At 37.6% G+C, this 21591-nt stretch overlaps 1 protein-coding gene across 9 annotated transcripts in view; it reads left to right on the top strand.

The window, feature by feature from the left end:
- The window catches only part of Ddr2 (discoidin domain receptor tyrosine kinase 2), a 162194-nt gene that overhangs the window by 87588 nt on the left and 53015 nt on the right, over positions 1-21591 (top strand). For 8 of the 9 annotated variants that reach the window (XM_047564239.1, XM_047564249.1, XM_047564266.1 and 5 more), the window contains one exon: positions 13836-13937. In XM_047564239.1, coding sequence (XP_047420195.1) covers positions 13856-13937 — 82 coding nt within the window. In that variant the 5' untranslated portion in view covers positions 13836-13855. Of the gene's footprint in view, positions 1-683; positions 759-13835; positions 13938-21591 lie in introns of those variants that run through there. The other variant, XM_047564274.1, reaches the window with a different exon arrangement.

Below are 21591 nucleotides of genomic sequence, written 5' to 3'. Positions count from 1 at the left end.
TATGGTGAACTGACCATCTGTTATGGTTTTAATGTAAGTCATCCCCCAAAAGCTCAAGTGTGAGATAATGCAAGAGGGTTTAGAGGTGAAGTGATTGGGATATGAGAACCTTATTCTAATCAGGGCATTAATACAGTGATATGAATTAATGAGTGGTAATTGTAGGTAAGTAGGGTGTAACTGGAGGAGGTGGGTCACTGGGGCATGCCTTTGAGGTGTATATTTTGTTGCTGTGAGGAGAGTCTCTCTGCTTCCTTGTGCCATGTTCCCAGCTGCTTTCCTCTGCCACACCCTTACACCATTTTGTTCTGCCTCACCTCAAGTCTCAGAGAATGGAGTTGGCCGTCTATGAACTAATACCTCTAAAACCATGAGTCCCAAAATAAACTTTTCCTCTTTAAAATTGTTCTTGTCAGATCTTATGGTCATAGTGGCAATAAAGCTGATTAAAATACTAGCATAGGTCTTGCTTCAAGGAGTTCTCCATGTAAGTTCTGTTAGATTCCCCAACAGATTTGCCCTTTGTTTTCTGAGCAAGCACTGAGAAAGGAAGTCTTTGGCTCCAGAGCTTTCAACAGGCTCACCCACTACTTCTCTACTGATTAATGCTTGTCATTCTACTTTGAAGATGCCTCCCAGGACCCAGAGGAAATGTTAGGCTCTTTTCTGTGGAGAACTTTGGCTGGACTCTCCTGGCTCTCCCAGGGGTGAGAGGCTGCAGTTCCTGCAGACTCAGGCTTGGCACTGGCTTCTCTCTGGTAAGTTGAGGACCAGATCTCCAATATGACCTAGCCAGGGCCTCTTTGTCCCAGAGTGACCTCGTGGACTCTCCTGCTGACTGGCTCTTAACAACTTCTGCTGCTGGTGATTTTCATTCCAGATATGAGCCAATGAGTTCCTGAAAGGGACTGTGTATGTGAATTTCTCTTACCATCTCCCCTCTGGTCTGAGTCTGGCAATGCTTTCCTCTGTGGTCTGGATGAGGAACAATGTTGAGCACAGACAGCCCCTGTTTTGTGATATTTAAAGCAGCTAAAGCTCTCATTACTGTAATACAGTATGTGCCTGGACTGAAAGGGGGAGCAGAATCTCTTCTGGATCAAGAGGCAGTTCTGCTATGTTGTGATGAGCCCTGGGGAGTGTTTGGAACCATAAGTGACAGAATTTAGAATGCCGGGGATGAGAAAGACCTTCAGGTACTCCATCCCAACCCCTCCTTTGAGAGAAGAGGAAGCTGAGTCCATTCAGGGAAAGGGATGACTGGGAAGGCTATAGCAGGATCTGTGGTAAAACTGGACCAAAACTCAAACCCAGAGATAAGAGTAATGTCAGCTGGTGCAGTTTCTGCTTCTGTCCTCTTTACTTGCTTAAGATCCTTCAGAGACTCTGAACCCAATGAGGAAAATTCGTGCAAAACTTAGCATCCTGCCTGGTTTATAAGAAGTGCTCCATTAAATATTTATCATTACTCTCAGAAACCCTGAGACACGCAAAATATTTTTGCTCTTCAGGCATCCAAAGGTCTTATTAGGAGACAATATTTTCACATATATGCATAAACCCAACTAGGTCACAATGTAGTTATCTGTTGAGTTATGGGGTATAGATTCAATAAGTCCAGCAAAAGAGGAGACAGATTGTTAAGGCCTAGAAGAAGTTCCATGGAGTGGGTAACAGCCTAATGGAAAAAGCCTGTGTACTCTGTCTTCTCAATTCTTGGCAGTGGAATTAACAGGTCAATTGCTAGTATAGACTCTGAAGAATCATCTGGTCATTCTTTCTCTTCCTAACACATTTACTAATTATTACAAAACTTGGTGATTTGCACAGGGAATCTAAAGGAACCAATAATGAGGTCTTTCCTTTCAGGAGCTCACAGCCTGGGCAGGAAGGTAGGCATACAAAAAGATATTACCTCCAACAAATGCTACATTCAAATATGTGGACATTCCCAAAGCAATCATCTGAACCAACCAACCAACCAACAAACAAAAAAAGTCAGGTAAGAGCTCAGAACAAAAGTTTGAAAGAAAGATTTACCAGCTGAAATGGAGCAATGCAAAGCCATGAGCTCTTGTCCAAGGGAGCTGGAAAGTATGTCTTTCTGCAGAAGAGGTAGGGTTGATGGGATATTAAACCTAACTAAGAGGCTGAATTGAGAAATCTCTGTAGCCAGCATTAGACAGACCCTTGGTTTCACACTCACTTTGACAATGTGGTATCTTTTAGCTGGGCTAGGAAACGGAGAGAGCAGAGTTGGCAGGATGGAGATAGGGGGGCTCTTATGCATTGAGTTAAGTGCCAAGCACTGGTGACTCAGGGGAAACTTCGTGAATGGAGATGGAGGCTGCAGATGTTTAATCACCTTAAATAAATTTATATCATTTGCACTGCCTCATTCAGAGGCTGCTGGTTAAAGTAACACAGAAGAGAATGTCCAGCCAGCTCTGTAAAGGAAGCATGAAATGGAAAGGTTTAGAGGCTGAACTTCTTTTGATAAATGTCATTATTATTTTGGCAAGGATTGCACAAGCTGAAAGTGTTGGGGGAGTGACTTGCTTGGAAGAAGAGGTAGGAACCAGGAAAGGAATCCCAGACACTTGGTCCTAACCCAGTTGCAGAATGAGGTTTTTAGATACTGGAGTTAGGACCAAATGTCTGATTCCCCAGGGTCTATGGGTCTTTATTCTTAGTGTCTTTTTATTCCCAGGCCAATAGATTATATTGTACCTCATCTTCCACTTTGCCTTAGCATCTCTTAAAGCCAGAGGGAAATAGGAAGGTTAGGTTTAGAACTATTTTTATTAAGACTTTGGAGCCTTCTATGTCTATGAGAGGGTCTTTAGGTGTCAACTCAGTAGAAATGGGGAATAAGCCGGCCAATTAGAATTCAATTCTTTCTCTCTCAACCATGAAGGACTTCCTTCAAGTCTTTTGCCTCTTTCATTGGCTAGGATGTTGAAACTTGACAATTTTTAATGATCCCTTGTTTCATAGTTTTTCCTCTTGTTCTTTCCTTAAGTCTGTTGTTCATTCAAGTCCACATATAGATTTCATGCTCTAGTGCACCAGCACTGATGCGATGACCTAAAATTCATTGCCCACTTGATTGTCTTGCTTGTTATTCCAAATATTCACATGTACTAGTCATTTAAATCTCCTCCTGGCAACAAACAAACAAACAAAAAAACCCAAACCAACAAAACAAAACAAATTACAAACAAAAAAACAAGCAAATAAAGAAAGAACTGCTTTTTGTTGTTGCTGTTGTATTGCTCTTAGATGACTCAATCTGTGCTGGGCTCACAGAACATATGTCCAGTATATAATAGACACCTGACTATTAATCTTTTACTCTTTCTCTGCATTGTTCTATTCATCATAATACTATGAATAAAGAAATGCTAATAGAACTTACTATCTTCCAGGAACTCTGCTATCAGTCCTTTGTATCCCATTTTATCTTAAGAATGACACCATTTTTATACTTTTATCCTTATCTCATACTTCCCAGAACTATAGAAACATGTCCCACAACCCAGAGACTAGTATCTGTTTTAGAAGTGCCTGGCCAATAATGTTCCTGAAGTTATCACTACAGAATATGGTTGCAAAGGACCAAGAGTTGAAATCCTCTCTGCCTACTTTCGCTAATAGTCTCAGAGAAAGTGGGGGTTTTCCTGTCTCTTTGCGGCAAATCACCAGGATAAGCCCAGATTACCTGGGTCTTGAATATGTTAAGGGAAAGACATACTGCTCTGCCAAAAAGGCATATCCTGGTTGGTGCCTGAGAAGGTGGGTCTAAATGTCTCTAACTAGAAGGCCTACCACAGGGATCAGGAGGTAGGGTTCCTTGTTATCAAATGTAATCTCTTCAGTGTTTCCTATAGCTGGATAAGTAGAATTTATATCTCAGGGATGCTTTAAGCCCATGTTGATTTGACCTGGGCACAAAATAAGCAGCCTAACACAGAGCCATATCTTCTCAAGAGGCAGTACAGCTTTAGACATCCCAAGAGTAGGGCAGTCCTAAGTGGAAATGGCATCAGCCAAATAAGCTCTTGACCCTTGTGACTTTGGGAAGCTGGACTGGAAGGCTCTTGGGGTGTGTGCACCCTCACATGCAGGATTAGAACAGTACTGGATCATGTAGCATGATCACAGTGATCAGATGTGGTCACCACCCACTTTTCCTTAGCCCCAGGCTGACTTCTGCTATTTTGGTTCATAACTAGGCTCATGAGCCTTTCATGATTGCTGAAGCCCGAGTATCTTTTTCTAGAAATGTATCACTCACAGGATGCATCTAGCAAAATTTATTGTTCTGGTTAAAGGCAAGGAGTTTATATTGAAGTTTTTTCCTATTTTATTACAATTTAAATGACCTGTCAACTTATAGGTATTCTCTGAGCATCTTCTCTATAGGTGTTAATTGGTATAAGAATAAATATATGGCTGGGGGAGACATGCTTTTTGCCCCTAACTTGCAAATTGATTGAGGAAACAATGGCAGGCACAGAAAAGTAAAATAAAAATACAAATAAAAGCTAATGTTTATGAGTCAGGCACTGTTTTAAGCATTTTTTTCTTTTTTCTTTTCTGGAGTTTGAACCCAGGGGCACTTAACCACCGAGCTACATCCCCAGACTTTTTAATTTTTTTTTTTTTTTTTAATTTTGAGACAGGATCTTGCTAAGTTGTTTAAGGCCTCACTAAATTGCTGAGGCTGATCTTGAACTTGCTATCCTCCTGCCTCAGCTTCCCAAGTCATTGGGATTACAGGCATGTGTCACTATGTCTGGCTTATTCTCAGCACTTTTATGTGTTATCCTTAACTATCCTGTGGAGCAGGTGCCATTATTACCCTCATTTTTACAGATGAGGAAACAGAGGTGCCAAGGTTCAAGTGTGTGCACAGTCCCTACAGCTATTGAGAGATGAGAACAGAACGCAAACCCAGTGAGTCTGGCTTCAGAGAAGGTGATTCAGAAAGAGAGTGAGGCAAGTAGGAGGCAGAACATTGAACGAGGGAATCCAGGGGCCAAAGAAGTTTTGAAAATTGGGTCAGTTGCTGCTACTGGATTCACCACTGAGCTCTCAAGGAAAGGACATCTTATACTTAGATATCATTTGTCTTCAAACTCACTTTCAGTATTACGGAGAGAGATGCATCCTTTGACTGACGTTATTTCTCATTTGACATTTATCATATGGCCTAAGTTCTCATTTTAGGTTCCAAGCCAGCCAGATTGGCAATGAATTAAAAACTAGACAACATTCATAAACCAATACCTAGGTTTGTGGTAGGTTATTTCTTGCTCAAGGATCTTGTTTCTGTTAATTCTTGCTGTATAATAAATCATCTGTTTTAAATTAGTGACTTAAAACAACAATGATCACTTTTTATTATCTCTCATACTGGGCTGGGGAGATAGCTCATCTGGTAGAGTGCTTGCCTCGCAATCATAAGACCCTGAGTTCGATCCCCAGTACCGCAAAAAAAAAAAAAAAAAAAAAAAAAAAAGAGTCTTATCTCTCATACTTTGAGGCGATGAGGCTCTGCTAGGGTGTTCTTGCTCAGAGTGTGCCATGTGGTTGCAGGCAGAGAGTAGCTATGGCCTCAAAGTCGTTCTCACTCACAAATGTGAAAGTAGATTCTACTGTCTGCTTGGACCTCAGCTCAGATTATTAGCCAAAACATCTACATGTGGCTTCTCCTTGTGGTATGAGTGCCCTCATGGCAGGGTACCTGGGTTTCCAGGACAACAATCCTGGGATAAAGTCAGGTACAAGTGTACATTTTTTAGGACCTAATCTCTTTCATGTTGTCACGTCCATGCCATTCATTTTGTTAGTGGTGGGTCAGTTCAGCCTATATTCAAGGTCTTAGTGGGAGAAAGTCAAAACATTTTTTGACACACTTTAAAACTACCATAGAAATTTTCCTAGTAATTTCTCTCTGGCTTAAGGAAAACAGTTATCTGAGGCAGACAGGACCTAAAGAAGGTATGTGTAGCTCTGAATTTTAGGAAGAAGAACCAGGTGGTTGGGCCAGAAGAGGAAGAATGATAAAAGAATGCATGCTAAACTAGATGACCAGAGCCTGTCTCTGCTTCTGACCAGCAGTTGCCCCTAGAGAGGTCATCTGATTTGGGGGCTGCCTTCCTTTCTTTGCCTCTAACTTGGGAGGGCTTCGGGAAAAAGAGGTCTCAGATTCCTTTGAGCTTTCACTGTTGTGGTTCTTTGATTTTAAGGATTAGTATGCTTCTTTGGATACTTTATAGGCCCACTGACCACAGTCCATCATGCTGTCCTTCCTATGCTCCACAATGTGGACAGACAGCTTCTACTCACCAGGACATGCTTCAGAGTACTGAGGAGCCTGGGATGAAGGAATGGGGGAAAGAAAATGGTTAAGTGGTATACTTACTGGCAAGGCAATTTTCAGCTGTTTGGAAGTTAGAAGTGGTAGGAAAAGTTTCAAACAAAAAGGCAGGGCTTGTTACAGCTCAGCAAGGTTTTGCCCAAGATCTTGGCAGGCTGAGGGATGCTGGACTGTAGAATTTCTAGCATCCAGTTTTATATTTGGAAAATGCATTGCCTTCACTTTGTATTTACACTCCTTTCTTCTCATAGTGACATGAATACATTAGATTTGAAACTATAAGTGAGTGGAACATACAAAGGAAAGAAAGTGAGTTCACACTCTCCAGTGGCTCCTTTCTGTCCTGAAAGGAGGATGTCTCCTCTGACAGCAACTTTGGTTAACATACACTCCTTTTCCTAGAAGAGTGAGGAAAGGAGGAGGCTATTGGCTCTTTCGCTCCCTCATTCTTTTATAAACTTTAGTTGTTTCCATTTTACAGATGAAAAAACCAAGGTTGAAGCAGACAGTGTACTCTCCTAACAAAGGCAGAAGCAGAGGTTGCTGTTCTGTCCCACTCTAGGCAGTGTGGGTTACCCCAGGTCACTGAGTACACATCCTGTGTCCTTAAACACTTACAGACTGGGCCATTCTGGGGCCTTGGCTCAGTGCTGAGGAGTAGCATTTTGAGAAGCATGAGGTTGGGACTCCCAGAGGAAATTTGGGAGTGAGGAAAACTTCAACAAATCCCTAGGAATCAAGATAAAACATGAGAATGTTTGGGATGGTTTTGTTGTTTGTGTGTGTATGTGTGTTTGGAGCTCCATCTCTTGCCAAACCAAGGTCATTTCTACATATTTGTTTTCTGAATATGAAATACTCCAAAGATTGCTCTTAATTTGTTGAATTTGAAATGAAAATGACTCAGCAGAGAGAAAACAAGTTTTGAATGCCCTGAATGGGGCCCTGGATTAAATATATGCTCCTAAAGTATGTGAGATTTCTTCTCCTTACCAAATCCTGATGTTCCACATACATATATGTGCCAGAGTCATGCACACATACACATACATTGTGTGATTGCTCCAACTTGACCCACGTCCCTTTTTTTCACCTCCACTCACATTCCAGACTTCCCAGAACACCATCCTTTCTTGCAGGGAAAGTTTATCTATGTTTAGGTGGAGGGTTCTGGATTATAGCTGTTTTTCCTGGAGGGCCAGTATTTCCTTTTTGGTCCTTGTCATGGGGGCTCAATATCAAAACCCCAGAAGGAAATCTGTGAATTTTTATTCTTTAGCAAAGTCAGGGTCACCTCAGATTGTTCCAGGCTTTAGGATCTGGGAAGACAGACTGGGAAGAATGGCCACCTGCCAAATCAGATGTTCCCTACTTTGTGTATCAGCTGTATTCCTGAAAAGTTGTGTATAACTAGATTTTGGTGTACTGAATCATGTTTTGGATGTATTGAAAGGATCTGCTATTTGAAGACCCACAGCACTAGATCCTTTTGTAAAGTGGAGAATTTTTTTGTAATGTGGCTACTCACTTAATGATGTATGAGTTTAGTAAGTAGATGGAACATTTTTTCATACCAAATGTTATTTTAATGTACTGTGTGGGATTTGTTATTCAAAGTCACTCAGCATTGAATGCTTTTGCAAAGAACTATTCTGTAATGTGGATAAACATTTCATGATTTATGAGTTTGGTAAATTCAGATTTTTCTTAAAGTGGGATATGCCTCTGGTTCTGCTTCAGAGCAAAAGATAGTTTTGCTAATATTCAGATTTGGGGGAAAAAGTACTCTACCATCTCTGAGTTATGGTTATTCTAGGGGGGCTTGGGAAGAACAGAGCTACTCAAACTTTCCATTTTGTCAGAACAAAAGATCCCAAGGGCTCCATATTATTACAGGGGTAAAAATGGTGGAGCTATTTTTCCAAGTAAATGTTAGCTATTATAATTATGTTGATGAAGGTTTTTCTCTTTATATGTATACATTTATCATTTAAATCTTTATGTATCTATCCATCTATCTCATCTATTATCTGTCATGATATTTTATTATGAGTTCTATAATAAAAAATAGACATTGCAGTGGGGCTTGTGTCTTGGATTTCTGCTGTTTTCAACAGTGCTGAGAACTGGACCTTGCTCTGAGATTCCTGAACACATGAGCCAGGGATGGGAAAGAACTTAACTTCCAGCTCACCCTATTTCACATATAGCTCAAAAAATAATTTCACACTTGTCTTCCTAGATTCCTTGTCTACCTACTAAGGGAGTTGGTAAAGAGAAGTGTGGTCTCAGGGATATACAAGCTAGAGCTACAGGATATTCAGGAATGACCAGTATGAACCCTCCAACTGGGAGCCGTCCACGACACTTGAACACTGTTGAACCCCACTTGATTATGGTGCAAAATCAATATGTTTTTGTATGTGATTTGCCAGCATTTTATTAAGAATTTCTGTATCTATCTTGTATAACTAATCAGAATAAATTTTAAAAATTAAAAAAATCCTAAAAAGAAAGAATTTCTGTATCTATGTTCATCAGGTATGTTGGTCTGAAGTTTTCTTTTTAAAAAATATTTATTTATTTATTTATTTTTACGGACTGCATTTTGATTCATTGTACACAAATGGGGTACAACTTTTTGTTTCTATGGTTGTTCATGATGTAGATTCAAACCATTCAAGTAATCATACATGTACATAGGGTAATGATGTCTGTTCTTTCCTTGAGTTGTCTTTGTTTGTTTTTGGTATCAGGGTGATACTATCTTCATAGAACAAGTTTGGAAGTCTTTCTTCCTTTTCTATTTAATGGAATAATTTGAGGAGGATTGATGTTAGTTCTTCTTTGAAAGTCTAGTAGAACTCGGCTGAGAATCCATCTGGTTCTGGGCTTCTCTTTCCTTGTAGGCTTTTGGTGGCATCCTCAATTCCATTGCTTGAGTTGGATCTGTTTAAATTTTCTATGTCCTCCTGATTCAATTTGGGTACATCATATGTCTAGAAATTTTTTGATGTCTTCAAGATTTTCTATTTTATTGGAGTATAGATTGTCAAAATAGTTTTTGATTATTATCTGTTTCAGTAGTGTCTGTGGTGACATTACTTTTTCATCATAAATTTTAGTAATTTGAGTTTTTTTCTGTCTCATATTAGCTTGGTTAAGGGTTTATCGATTTTATTTATTTTTAAAGAACCAACTTTTTGTTCCATTCATTTTTTTGAAAAATTTTTTTGTTTGTTTCAATATCATTGATTTTGGCTCTAATTTCAATTGTTTCCTGTCTTCTTTAGCTTTTGGTGTCAATTTTTTCCTTCTTCTTCTAGGACTTTGAGATGTAATGTTAGGTTATTTATTTGGTGACTTTTATTCTTTTAATGAATGAGCTCAGTGCAATTTACTTTCCTTTTAGAACTGCCTTCATGATATCCCAGAGATTTTGTTATGCTGTGTTGCTACTCTTATTTACTACTAAGTATATTTTTGTTTCATCCCTGATTTCTTCTGCTATCCATTAGTTATTCAATAGTGTATTACTTAATCTTCAGGTGTTAGAGTAGCTTCTATTTTTTATTTTATTGTTGATTTCTAATTTCATTCCATTATGATCTTATAGAGTGCAAGGTATTATCTCTATTATTTTTCTGCTCATTAGAGTTACTTTGTGGTCTAAGATACTGTCTATTTTAGAAAAGGTTCCATGTGCTACTGAGAAAAATGTGTATTCAGCTATTGGTGAATGAAAATTTCTATATGTCTGTTAAGTCTAAATTATTAACTGTGTTTTTTCATTCTATAGTTTCATTATTTACTTTTTGTTTGGATGATTTATCCAGTGAAGGGAGAGGCATGTTCTAGTCAACCAATATTATTGTTTTGTGGTCTAGTTGATTCTTGAAATTGAGAAGGGTTTGTTTGATGTATGTAGATACTCTATTGTTTGTGGCATAAATATTTAAGATGCAATTATGTTTTGTTGATATACAATTTCCTTAAGCAGTATGAAATGACCTTCTTTGTCTCTTCTGATTAATTTTGGCTTGAAGTCTACTTTACCTCATTTGAGGATAGAAACCTTTGCCTCTTTATGAATAGTAAGAGGGGTGTACGGATTGTAGAGGTCTATGCATTTTGTCTAAACTCAATGGCAGACCATGGGAGTATGCATTTCCCCACATTATTGCCAATTATCAATATTTTGAGATATTACACTTGAAACTTTTGCCAATCTGATGATCAAGACCAGTATTTAATTCCCGTTTAAATGGATGTTTTTCTGACTTCTAGGGAAGTCGAGCAGTTTTAGATATTTACTGGCATTATATTTTTTCCTCTGGTAAAAATGCTTTTTATTTACTTGGCCAATTTTCTGATGGCTCTTAAAATTATTTATAGAGATCATTTATTCAAGAATCTATTTTGTTAAACAGTTTCAAATGTATGATGTCTTTTTGTCTCAATGAAGTTTCAAATTTTGATAGAAAAAATTATCATTCTCTTCATGTATGAAGTTTGCATTCAATGCAGGGTTTTCTTTCTTTCTTTCTTTCTTTTTTTTTTTTTTTGGTGCTGGGGATCAAACCCAGGGCCTTGTGCTTACAAGGCAAGCACTCTACCGACTGAGTTATCTCCCCAGCCCCTCAATGCTGGGTTTTAAAAGGAATCTTTAATTTATTGCAACTTCTCCTATATTTTCTTGAAATACTTTTATAGTAATATTTTTATATTTTGGACTCCATTTTTGTGTACAATTGCCTTTAAAAAGGCTAGTGAATACTCTGAAACTTCACTGATTTTAATTGTCCCTTTTATTCTATAATAAATTCTCATTTACTCATAAAGTCTTTCTGGGTTACCCATTCTCTTCACTGTTCTGCTTAACTACTACTGAGCCAGTCACATACCCAGAGACACCTTTGCTAGCCACCTTGGAATAACTCTCATTCACTTTCTATCACATCACTCAATTTTGTTTTCTTTACACATACCTTCTTAATGTTTTGATTTACTTACTTGTAGAGAATTGTAGGACTCTTCTGCAAAAGACTGCCAGAAGAGGATGGTTAGCTAAGGCACTAAATGGCAGCTTACATGAGCTCAGGACTTCATGGAAGGACATCCTATATCATGGTCATGAGCTAGTGTTAGACTATAGCCAAGATTAATGTCTCTAAGATCTGCCTATGCATTTTCTTTTCTGGGCATATTTGGGGAATCATTTCTAAAAATGGCATCCCTGCTGTTGGAAGTGGCAAGGCACACTGAGTAATCCAAATCAATGAAATGAAACCCTGTTTATTACCCTTTGTGATCTGTGGACTACTCACTCCCTGCCCCATACCACAGGGCCACATTCATCTTCTGAATCTGGTTTGCTTTGGCACCGTCTTTCTCAGACAAAACCATTTGAATATCTGACTTTTAAAATTTGTTTTTATTTTACACTGTTGGGGGGGTTAGCATTATATATATATATTTTAGAAATCATCATAGAAAGATTCTATAGGCTAAAAACATACCTTATCCTTATCTATGCCATCCTCTTATTTACTCAATCTCCATTGTTTATCCATTATAATCTAGCCTATGCTTCAAGAACCTGATCAGTTACTGATTTCTCCATGAAATTTTCCCTGATCAGTTCAGTTTAAAGGGATTTCTTAAAACTTTATGATTTTGTTGTGCCTTCTATTTCTAACAGTGAATCCAATGTTTGGTTGACTATCAATGTTACTTAGGGGAGAAAATTTTTAAAAAATAAACCTTCTATTCCAGAACAGTTATAGTACACAGAATTCCTGCATACCCCACATTCAGCTTTCCCTATCATTAACATCTTACAGTAGTATTGTACATTTGTCAAAATGAGTGACTTGATGTTGATACATTATTGTTGACTAATGTTCATAACTTATTCTGATTCCTCAGTTTTTCCTAATATTTTTTTTTTCTGTTCTGGGATTCCATCCAGAATGGATGTAATACTGCATTACATTATATTTAATCATCTTGTCTCCTTAGGCTCCCTTAGCTGTAAAAGTTTCTCAGACTTTCTTGCTTTTGATGACCTTGGCAGTTTTAAGGATTACTTATCAGGAATTTTGTAGAATGTCCCTCATTTGGAATTTGTCTGATGTTTTTCTCATGCATAGACTCTTGTAATGGTCTTTAGGGAGGAAGAACAGAGAGTAAAGTGCCATTCTTGTCAACTTGTATTAAGAATACATATTATCAATATGACTTATCATTGTTGATATTAACTCTGAATACCTAGCTTGAAGTATGTTTGTTAGATTTATCCACTGAAAAGTTATTCTTTTTTCCCACCTTGCACGCTTTGGAAGAAAGTTACTATCTGCATCTTACACCCAAAGGGGAAGAGGCAGCTATGCTCTACCTCCTTAAAAGTAGATTAGCTATATAAATTATTTGGAATTCTTTTGCATGGGAAATGGTCTATTCTCCCACATTTGTTTATTTAATCATTTATTTACATCACCCTGAACTCCTGGATATTTATTTTATCCTTTGGGTTATAATTCAATATTATTTTATTTTGTTGCTCAATTATTCCAACTTTAGCTACTGGGAAATCTTTTATTTGGCTTTTGTGTCTCTTTGAAATACCTCCATCATTTGAGTGTGTGTGTGTGTGTGTGTGTGTATGTGTGTGTACTCTCTTAATTTCTGGCATTAAAAGATATTCTATGTTCATCTTGTGTAATCCCTGCCCAAGTTCTAGCAGTAGCCATTTTTCCAGGGAACACTGATTCTTTTTATTGGATAATGGTATCAGAAACCAAGATTTGAGCATTAGATTTGCTTATTGTTCCTGGATGCTCATTACTAGAATGGTGTTTACTTTAGCTCCTCTCAGCTAATAGAGCAAGGAATATATGTATGTACATTAACCTCTGTATATACAAATATCTATAAATATTTTCATATGTAACTATCTGTATCTCTTTAAACCTATTTGTACTGATATCTCCATATCTAATCCACTATTACATGATCATTCTGAGGAAACTAGAAAAATATAGTCCCAGTTAACATTTCAGAACTAATGAATCAGGATAAATACAGAACTTACACATTTTGAAAGGAAAACACATGAAAATTATTTAATGCTTTTTCTTTGTTTAATGTTGGAATCAACATTGAAGTTATGAAAACATCACTTATACTGGATATGTTTTATTTTATTTTTAGCACTTAGTAAAATGTTGTCACTTGACCAGAGCTTTGCCAATTTTAACTCCCTAAGTGTATTATACAGAGTTTGAAAATTCTTATATTAAGTAATTACTGAATGTACCATTCAACTCCCAAGTCTATAATTTGAAGTTCTAGATATAGAAATAGACATTGCAAAATCACAAAATTAGCTGTGATAATTATGTTCACTCATTTTTCTCCTTTTCCTTCTCTTTCTGTTTCTTTGCTGCAGTACCAACACCACCTTCTGAGATGATCCTGGTTCCCAGAATGCCTTTGGTGCTGCTCCTGCTGCTGCCTATCTTGAGTTCTGCAAAAGCTCAGGTTAATCCAGGTAACATAGCCACTGCCCAGCTATAGCTGGAATTCCAGTTGAATGGTCAAGCCCATTAATGTTCATCTTGGGAAAAGCCCTATCAAGGGAGTCAAAAGGGTTATTGTATTTATTTCCCTGATGAAACATGGACAAATAAGGACAGAAAATAATACACTTTCTCTTTCCATAATATAACATTTTGAATGCTGAGACAGTTTTGATATATACAGTAGGGTGTAGTAAGTGCATTTGTGAAAAATGGGAGGTTGAAAAGGCAACCATATGCTTCTGCATCTTCTAGGAAAAACAGAAGAAGTGAATTTTTAGATGCCCTGGGGAACTTGTGCAAGTTGGCTTATCTGTTGTTTCTGTCTGTCTCTGGCTTAGATTTTACTTAGATGTCCTGCTATGCTGGTCCTGTGGGATCTCAGGCAGGCTCCTTTTCTTATAGGATGTGATCATCCTCAAAATAGATATGTATGAGGAATCTTTTAAGATAAATTTCATTTGTGTGTGTTATGTATTACACATATTTTAAAACTTTGACCTGAAGTATATTTTTGTATCATATGTCTACTATACAATAGTGCTATTTAGCAACCTATCTATAGTTCAGTGTCTTAAAACAAGCACTTATTTTGCTCATGAACTTGTTTGATTGTTTATGCTGGGCTTGGTTGGAATGTTCTGTGCTTGTTCATGGTTCACATGCACACCTAGAGGCCATTTGGCTGATTGGCTCATTTAGGATGGCTTTAGCTCTAATGACTGGAGGCAACTTGGCTGAAATCTGCTTCATCCTGCAGCACCCTAGCTTAGATGTTTTCACGGAATTTGCACAGCAAAATAACAAGCAGGAATGTGCAAGAATTTTTTCAAGCTATGGCTTAAAGCACTTTTGTTGAGACCTCATTGGCCAAAATAAGTCACATGGTCATCCCCAGAGTCATGGGAGAGCACAAAATATGTGTTTAGTAAAAGGACTGGTCATTGGGATGGGTGAAAAATGAGAGTCATTTATTGTCATTCTTCCACAAATATAAATGGAAAAGTATATGTAGCTTAAGTGTTCAATTGGATAAATTTCACACACCAAACACACTCAGCTAATTAGTACCCAGATCAAGAAACATAACTTTATTAGCAACTTCAAAGCCCTCTTCCAGTCTTTTCTCCCCTCAATCCTGACCCGAAGATTAACCTTATCTTGCTTTCTAGCAACATAGATTAGTTTTACCTATTTTGTGCTTTATGTAAATGGAACCATATAATGCAAAAATATACCGTCTTCTTTTACTAAACATTTTGTTTTCTATATTCACCCTATGTTTGCATGCTGTCGTTGAACTGCTCATCCTCATCGTTGTATAATATTTCTTTGTTTGAATACTTCATTTAGCCAATCTATTGTAGATGGGAATTTGGATAGTTTATAATTTAGGCCCATTATGAACAAAGCTTCTAACATTATTCATGTAGAATTTGTGATAGAGACATACACTCAATTTTCTTGGGGTTTTATCTAGAAGTGAAATTTCTGGGTCATATGTAGCATGTGCTATACTACCTTACACAATGCCAAAGAGTTTTCCAAAATGTTTTAACCAATTTACCATCCCACAATATTATATAAAGCTCATACGTTTGATGTAGCTGTATTTAAATTCTTGAGGGGACTTTCATTTTGTCCCTTGCATAGCATAAGGGTACATTTGTGAAAATGCTTGCTTTCCTCTCCTCACAGAAGTCCTTGAGCATAGAATTTACATGGGATATTCTTTATGCACTCAATAAGAAATATGATTTTAAAAATCTTTAAAATCAGAGAATTATTGATTGAATAAATCTTGTTCCTTGTATTTTTTTGAAATAAACCCAGTTGGTGTATCCAAAATCTGAAGTTGGACACCATTCTTTCATTTTTTTTGGCTCTGAATTCTGCTCACCCATTTGTTGAGATTTGGTTGCCTCCTATTATATTCACCCTGCTCTGAGTTCCAAGGAAGAGAGTTGTGAGAGCATAGAATGTAGGATGTTTTGGTACTAGGCATGCTCATGGAGACTGGTATGCCATGAATCATTTAAATGAATAAGCCAAGGAAACCAGTCTTCTGTTTTAGAATACATACTCTAGTCTTGGAGCAGAAAATGGGCTGTTTCAAGACAGAAAACAGTCATCTTAATTCCCTCCCAACCATTTCTTGTGTCAGGTATTTCTGTTTGCTCTTTCTGCTAGGGAAAAAAGAAATAGAGGTCTTGATTTACCAAGATCTTTTGCGGTGCTGGGGATCGAACCCAGTGCCCTGTGCTTGCAAGGCAAGCACTTTACCAACTGAGCTATCTCCCCAGCCCATTTACCAAGATCTTTATGGAAACATGGAACATATTGAAAAACTGATTTCAGCCACTTTTTTCTATTTTACTAAAGTAAGTCAGAGAAGAATTTGAGGCATGCGTTAAAGGGTAATGAAGCTTGGGGCTCGTGGAGTTGTGTGCTTTTCACACTACTGAATATAGAGTAGGTATATAATAGATGGATTGTTTTAAGGTTGACTTCTCAGGAATTCTTGCTGGTGTCTACTGAAAGATAAAAAGTACTGAAAGATAGTTGAAGATTGAAAGATGAATAAATTTTTGGCCAGTTAGATTTTTCCCACAGGTTGGCCACATGGTAAACAGATGGAGCGTAAATCAGGAGACCAGAGTTATCAATAAATCTAATATACAACCAGTCAGTCCTTAAAATATTAAATAAATTTTAATTTATTATCAAATACGAAATATGGGTGGCAATTTGTAACTGCACTAAACATTAAATCTAGTAGATAATATTAAAAAAAAAACCTATTAGATTAAGCTCCTTGTTGAAGATTTCATAATGAATTTTGGTCAATGGACTTTCAGTATTAGCATGAATTTTTGTTTTTATTTTTAATTTTTTTTATAGACTGCATTTATTCACAATAGCTAGGTTGTAGAACCAACCTAGATGCCCTTCAACAGATGAATGGATAAAGAAACTGTGGTATATATACACAATGGAATATTATTCAGCCATAAAGAAGAATAATTTTATGGTATTTGCACAGAAATGGATGGAATTGGAGAATAGCCTGATTTTTTGGCAGTAAAGACATTAACTATATCAAAATATAGATCTAGAAAAATCAACAGACACCATGAGAGTGACTAGTCTTATTAATATTTAGAGTGCTTCTCTGTTATTTGGGATGGTAAGTCTCATACAGATGTCATCCCACAGAGGCTGCAGAGAAGTGGTTGTGTGATAAAGACAATCAAGGCACAAAGGCAGTGGAACTGTTGGCTCATTGCTTTAAAGCAGCTGAGCTTTGGAAAGCTGTTTATGAGGCAAGCAGTACTAGTGGCATTTCCTGGGGCTACAGTATAGGCTATGACATTCTATGTGGTAAATTCTGACATGCAGATATGTTTACACAGTTCAGTGAACAGTGTGTCAGTTATCCTGCAGCTTCAGCAGAGCATCAGGAATTTAAACCTAATAAATTGTCAATCCAATGAGGGAAGTTAGGAATGATTTGAGGCAGTTTCTTAAGTCAGAATCATAATTCAAGAGTATTTTTTATCTACTAACATCCATATCAAACAAGTATACCAACAATTTCTAAAAACTCATTTCTACAAATAGAAGATACTGATGAATGATTTGAAGTTCACTTAGAAAAAATATATTTGGCTTATTTATTTTGGGTAACAACTCTAATTATAATTCTGGCATGTGTGACACTGAGCAAGTCATATGTCTCCTCATACCTCCTTAATCTTTCCCCTATAGTGAAATGAATTTGGGTTATGTACTTTATGAGACTTTTTGTATCACAAAATCATTATGATTTTATGGTATGGGAACTTTCCTGCCCATAATGGAAGATTTGATGGGCTTCAGGCTTAGAAGAATAGGCCCCAAACTTGCATGGCTGTTCTTTGTAAGAAGGGTCACTTATCCCCAACCTTCTTTCTGTTACTTCCGAGGCTCAGGATCTGGAGTTGGAACTTCAGGAGAATCTTACCCTTGAGGCTAAGCACATAGGAGATTACTGATAAATATTTTTTTGGTTTACGCACTAAGATGCCTCCTAAAGACAGACTGGGTACAGAAACCTTGTCCCATAAGCTTTAGGAACTTCATAGTGCTTGAAGCCACCCAACTCCAGGTCATAATTTAATCTAGAGGAAAGGAAAAGTCTTTAGTCTCAACAATCGGGTACAAGAATATACTGGGCTATTAGAAGTTATTTGTCTAGCTATCAAGGACTTCTTCCTCCAGGAAGTATAAAACCTCCAGGGAGTATCAATGGCTAAAAGGACCCCCTGCTCATTATGTTCTAGGCAGAAGAATGAGTAGAAGTACTTGATTATCCTAAAAATCAAGTCCAAAGCGCTGAAATTGCATGAACCCAGCCAGCCAAGTAGAGAGCGGCTTTGTGTAAAGAGCACAGAGACAATTGGCTTCCCTCTCCTAACTTGGCCTGTGACAACTACTTGTGCTTGGGAAAGAAACACCTTTTCTTTCCAATAGGGAAACCAGACATTTACATTTGGGATCCATGGCACAGAGCCAGAGCAGGGTAGTACTTGGATGCCGATTTCATACCATATTTTCCCCTCCCTGGAAGCAGGCAACTTGCTACCAGTTCAGAGTTTGGGGTGGGAGTCCTGTCCCTCACCCATATACTCTGTGTTCAAAATGTTTCTAAACTGAAAAGTGGTAAAGATATTTAGGGTTTGAGAACCGAGGTGGAGCTGTTCTCCTGGTGACAAATTCCACATCAAACATGTTCACCACTGTGCTTTTTGTTCTTTCTATCATCAATCCCCCACTCCAGTGAGTTTTTAGCATATGGGCAACTAGAACCCTAGACAACTTATATTGGAATGAACCTTAGAGACATGTAAATTTTTCTCTGTCATTTTACAGATGGGAAAAATGGGAGTCAAAGTATATGAGTGATTTGTCCATGATTGCACAATTATCTAATGGTAATGTGGGGGACAAGAATGCAGGCTACCTGTCTTCCAGTCCCAGGTTCATTCTATCATACCACCAGGCCCCTTGGGGAATGATTTGAATAAATAAATGACCTTTCTCTAAAAATCCTGTATATCAGTGTAGCCTCACGGTTTCCTTTCTGCAACTTCCAATGTCCATTAATAGAGGTGACAGGTAATTAAGATTGAGGAACAACCTGAGATTAAAAAAAAAAAAAATAGAGTAAGTCTAACAGAAATATATAAAAGTCATACCAGAAACCTTGATCTTATTATTGTGCTCAGGAACATTGAAGCTAGAAATCCTTCAGGAACAACTCACCCTTGCAAAGAAACCAAAGCACTGGGGATACTCTGGTGCCCTTCTGCACCAAGTTGACTCTTTATCCCCAACCCTTGTCGTCCATCAGTTCTGATACATGTTATTTAATCTCCACACATTTCCAAATTGGAAAATCATTCTTGTTTCTCTGGGTCAGCATAATTTATGTCCCCAGAGATGTGCTGAAGCCTTAAATGGCTTCATTTGTTAATAAGAAAGTGGAACTGGTTTCAGGTTTCTGAAACCAGGCCTGAGGGGTGTGTGTGTGTGTGTGTGTGTGTGTGTGTGTGTGTGTGTGATGTTTTGAGCAGGGCCCTGGTAGATAAGAAGGCAGTGTTCAATTATCTGTTGGTTCAATTTCTCTTAAGTGAGCAATGCTAGATGCTGCTCAGATAGGCTCTTCTTGTTTGCATGTTTGTTTGTGGAGTCTGACCTGAGGGTGGCCTCTGGTGTTCTTCCTGCTAGTAAGAGGATCTTTCTCTGGGGAAACAGAAACTCAACTGCCTCTTGAGATCCCTTAACTATGCCAAATAGGGAAAAAGAGAATGCAAAACTTAAAGGAAAGCACCAACTGATATTCAATGCACATTGAATATATTCCTGGTGCCATTGTAAGGGATGTCAATAAATTTAATCTTCATAATAATCTTGTGAATAGGTAATATTATTATTCCAGTTTTATAGAGGAGGAATGAGGAGGAATTGAGTTCCATGAACATTAGATAACTCACTCAAGGTTAAAGATGAAGCAAAGTGACAGAACTGGGATTCATCCAGCTCCAGCTCTTGACCTCTATGTTGTACTGACTCCTGTGTATGTTGAGACTCACAGAATGTCAGTGAAGAGGAACCTCAGAGTCATGAATCAGCTGTGCATGGGTGTTAGGGCCTGTGAATTCCCTGAAATTGTATCCCAAATTTAACATTTGGAGGCAAAAGTCAATTTTCTGAAGTTCTATATTATTGAATATTCAAAGAATTCTGTGATCAGTTCCAGAAAAAGCTTAGAATGATTGGATTTGACTTAATCTAATCTTCTACAAATGAGGAAAATGAGATTCATAGAGATAAAATAAAGGGAAGAAACATGTTTAGAAATAATATTACCAGACCTAACTTTGGATCTAACCTCTGTCACCTACTAAATGGGTGAGCTTGGACAAATCTTTAGCTTTTCTGAACCTCAGTCTATCATTATCATCTATCACTAATCACCTTAAAGGTTGTTATCAAGACTAAGAGAATATATATGAAGTACCTAATATAGCATTAAACACATGAGTGTGATTAATAAACACTGATTCTTCTGTTTTTTTTCTTAATTTATATTGTGTTTTGATGATACTAATTTCAATAGCCTTTCCCCTATTCTACAGTCTTCTATATTCCAAATTAATTATTTACACTATACTTTAAAACTCTATTCTTATCCTCCAGAGCAGATTTTTCTTACAACTTTAGGATGTGTCTTGTGTCTTACAACTTTAGGATGAAAGGATTGCAGTGCATTTGTTGAATGAACACATCTTTCCATCAAAGTAGCCAGCTGAATTCCCTGTTTATATTTTAAAACTTTGCTTCTACCTTGGCATTTAATACTGTGAGGCCTAGATCCCTAGCTTATTCTGAGCTCAGGCCTTCCATGTGGAAAGGCCAATAGTCTACAAGAGGAACAACAATGTTAGCAGAAACATATAGGCAGCCAGTGCCTGGTTTTATCATGGAGACCAAGCACTGAAGCATTTAGGACCATGCTTCACTGCTGTTTCATATTCCTGCTTACCAATAACTTTTCTAATAGCTGAAAGAACTCTAGGGCCTTGAATACTGTAAGATCAAGATATACAGTATATTTATGTTTATGTGCTAACCAATAGGTAAAATTTCCTGCTAGTTGAAATACTGAGGTAAGACAGTGAGTAAGAGTTGAATAAATTTGCCAGGGCAGGCAAAAAGAGTAAGGGAAAGCATTTGAGTTTAAGAAAAAGGCTCGTGGGCACAAATGGAAAAAAAAAAAAATAAAACAAGGACAGGGATGATTGTCAATGAGGGATCATGAGAGCAAAGGTGGGGTTAGGGTGGCACAAAAAATAGGAGACACCTAATTTTGGAATTCTCAGCATGTGCCAAATACTTTATGAGCAAAGGCTTGTCTATACTCAGTGATAACAAAATGCTATGTCATGTCCTCCTCCCCAGGATGCGTATTTCTTTTGCTTTTATATTTCAATGTATCCTGGAACCAGAACTAGGTTTAGATCGGCAATAAATTTCCATGGGCCCTCCATCCACATTGTTTCCTCACTTGATGGTTCTTCTCAA

The sequence above is a fragment of the Sciurus carolinensis genome, chromosome 1 (assembly GCF_902686445.1).
Source record: "Sciurus carolinensis chromosome 1, mSciCar1.2, whole genome shotgun sequence".
NCBI classification, from domain to species: domain Eukaryota; kingdom Metazoa; phylum Chordata; class Mammalia; order Rodentia; family Sciuridae; genus Sciurus; species Sciurus carolinensis.
The sequence above is the reverse complement of the archived record's forward strand: the minus strand, read 5'-3'. Positions and strand labels throughout refer to the sequence as shown.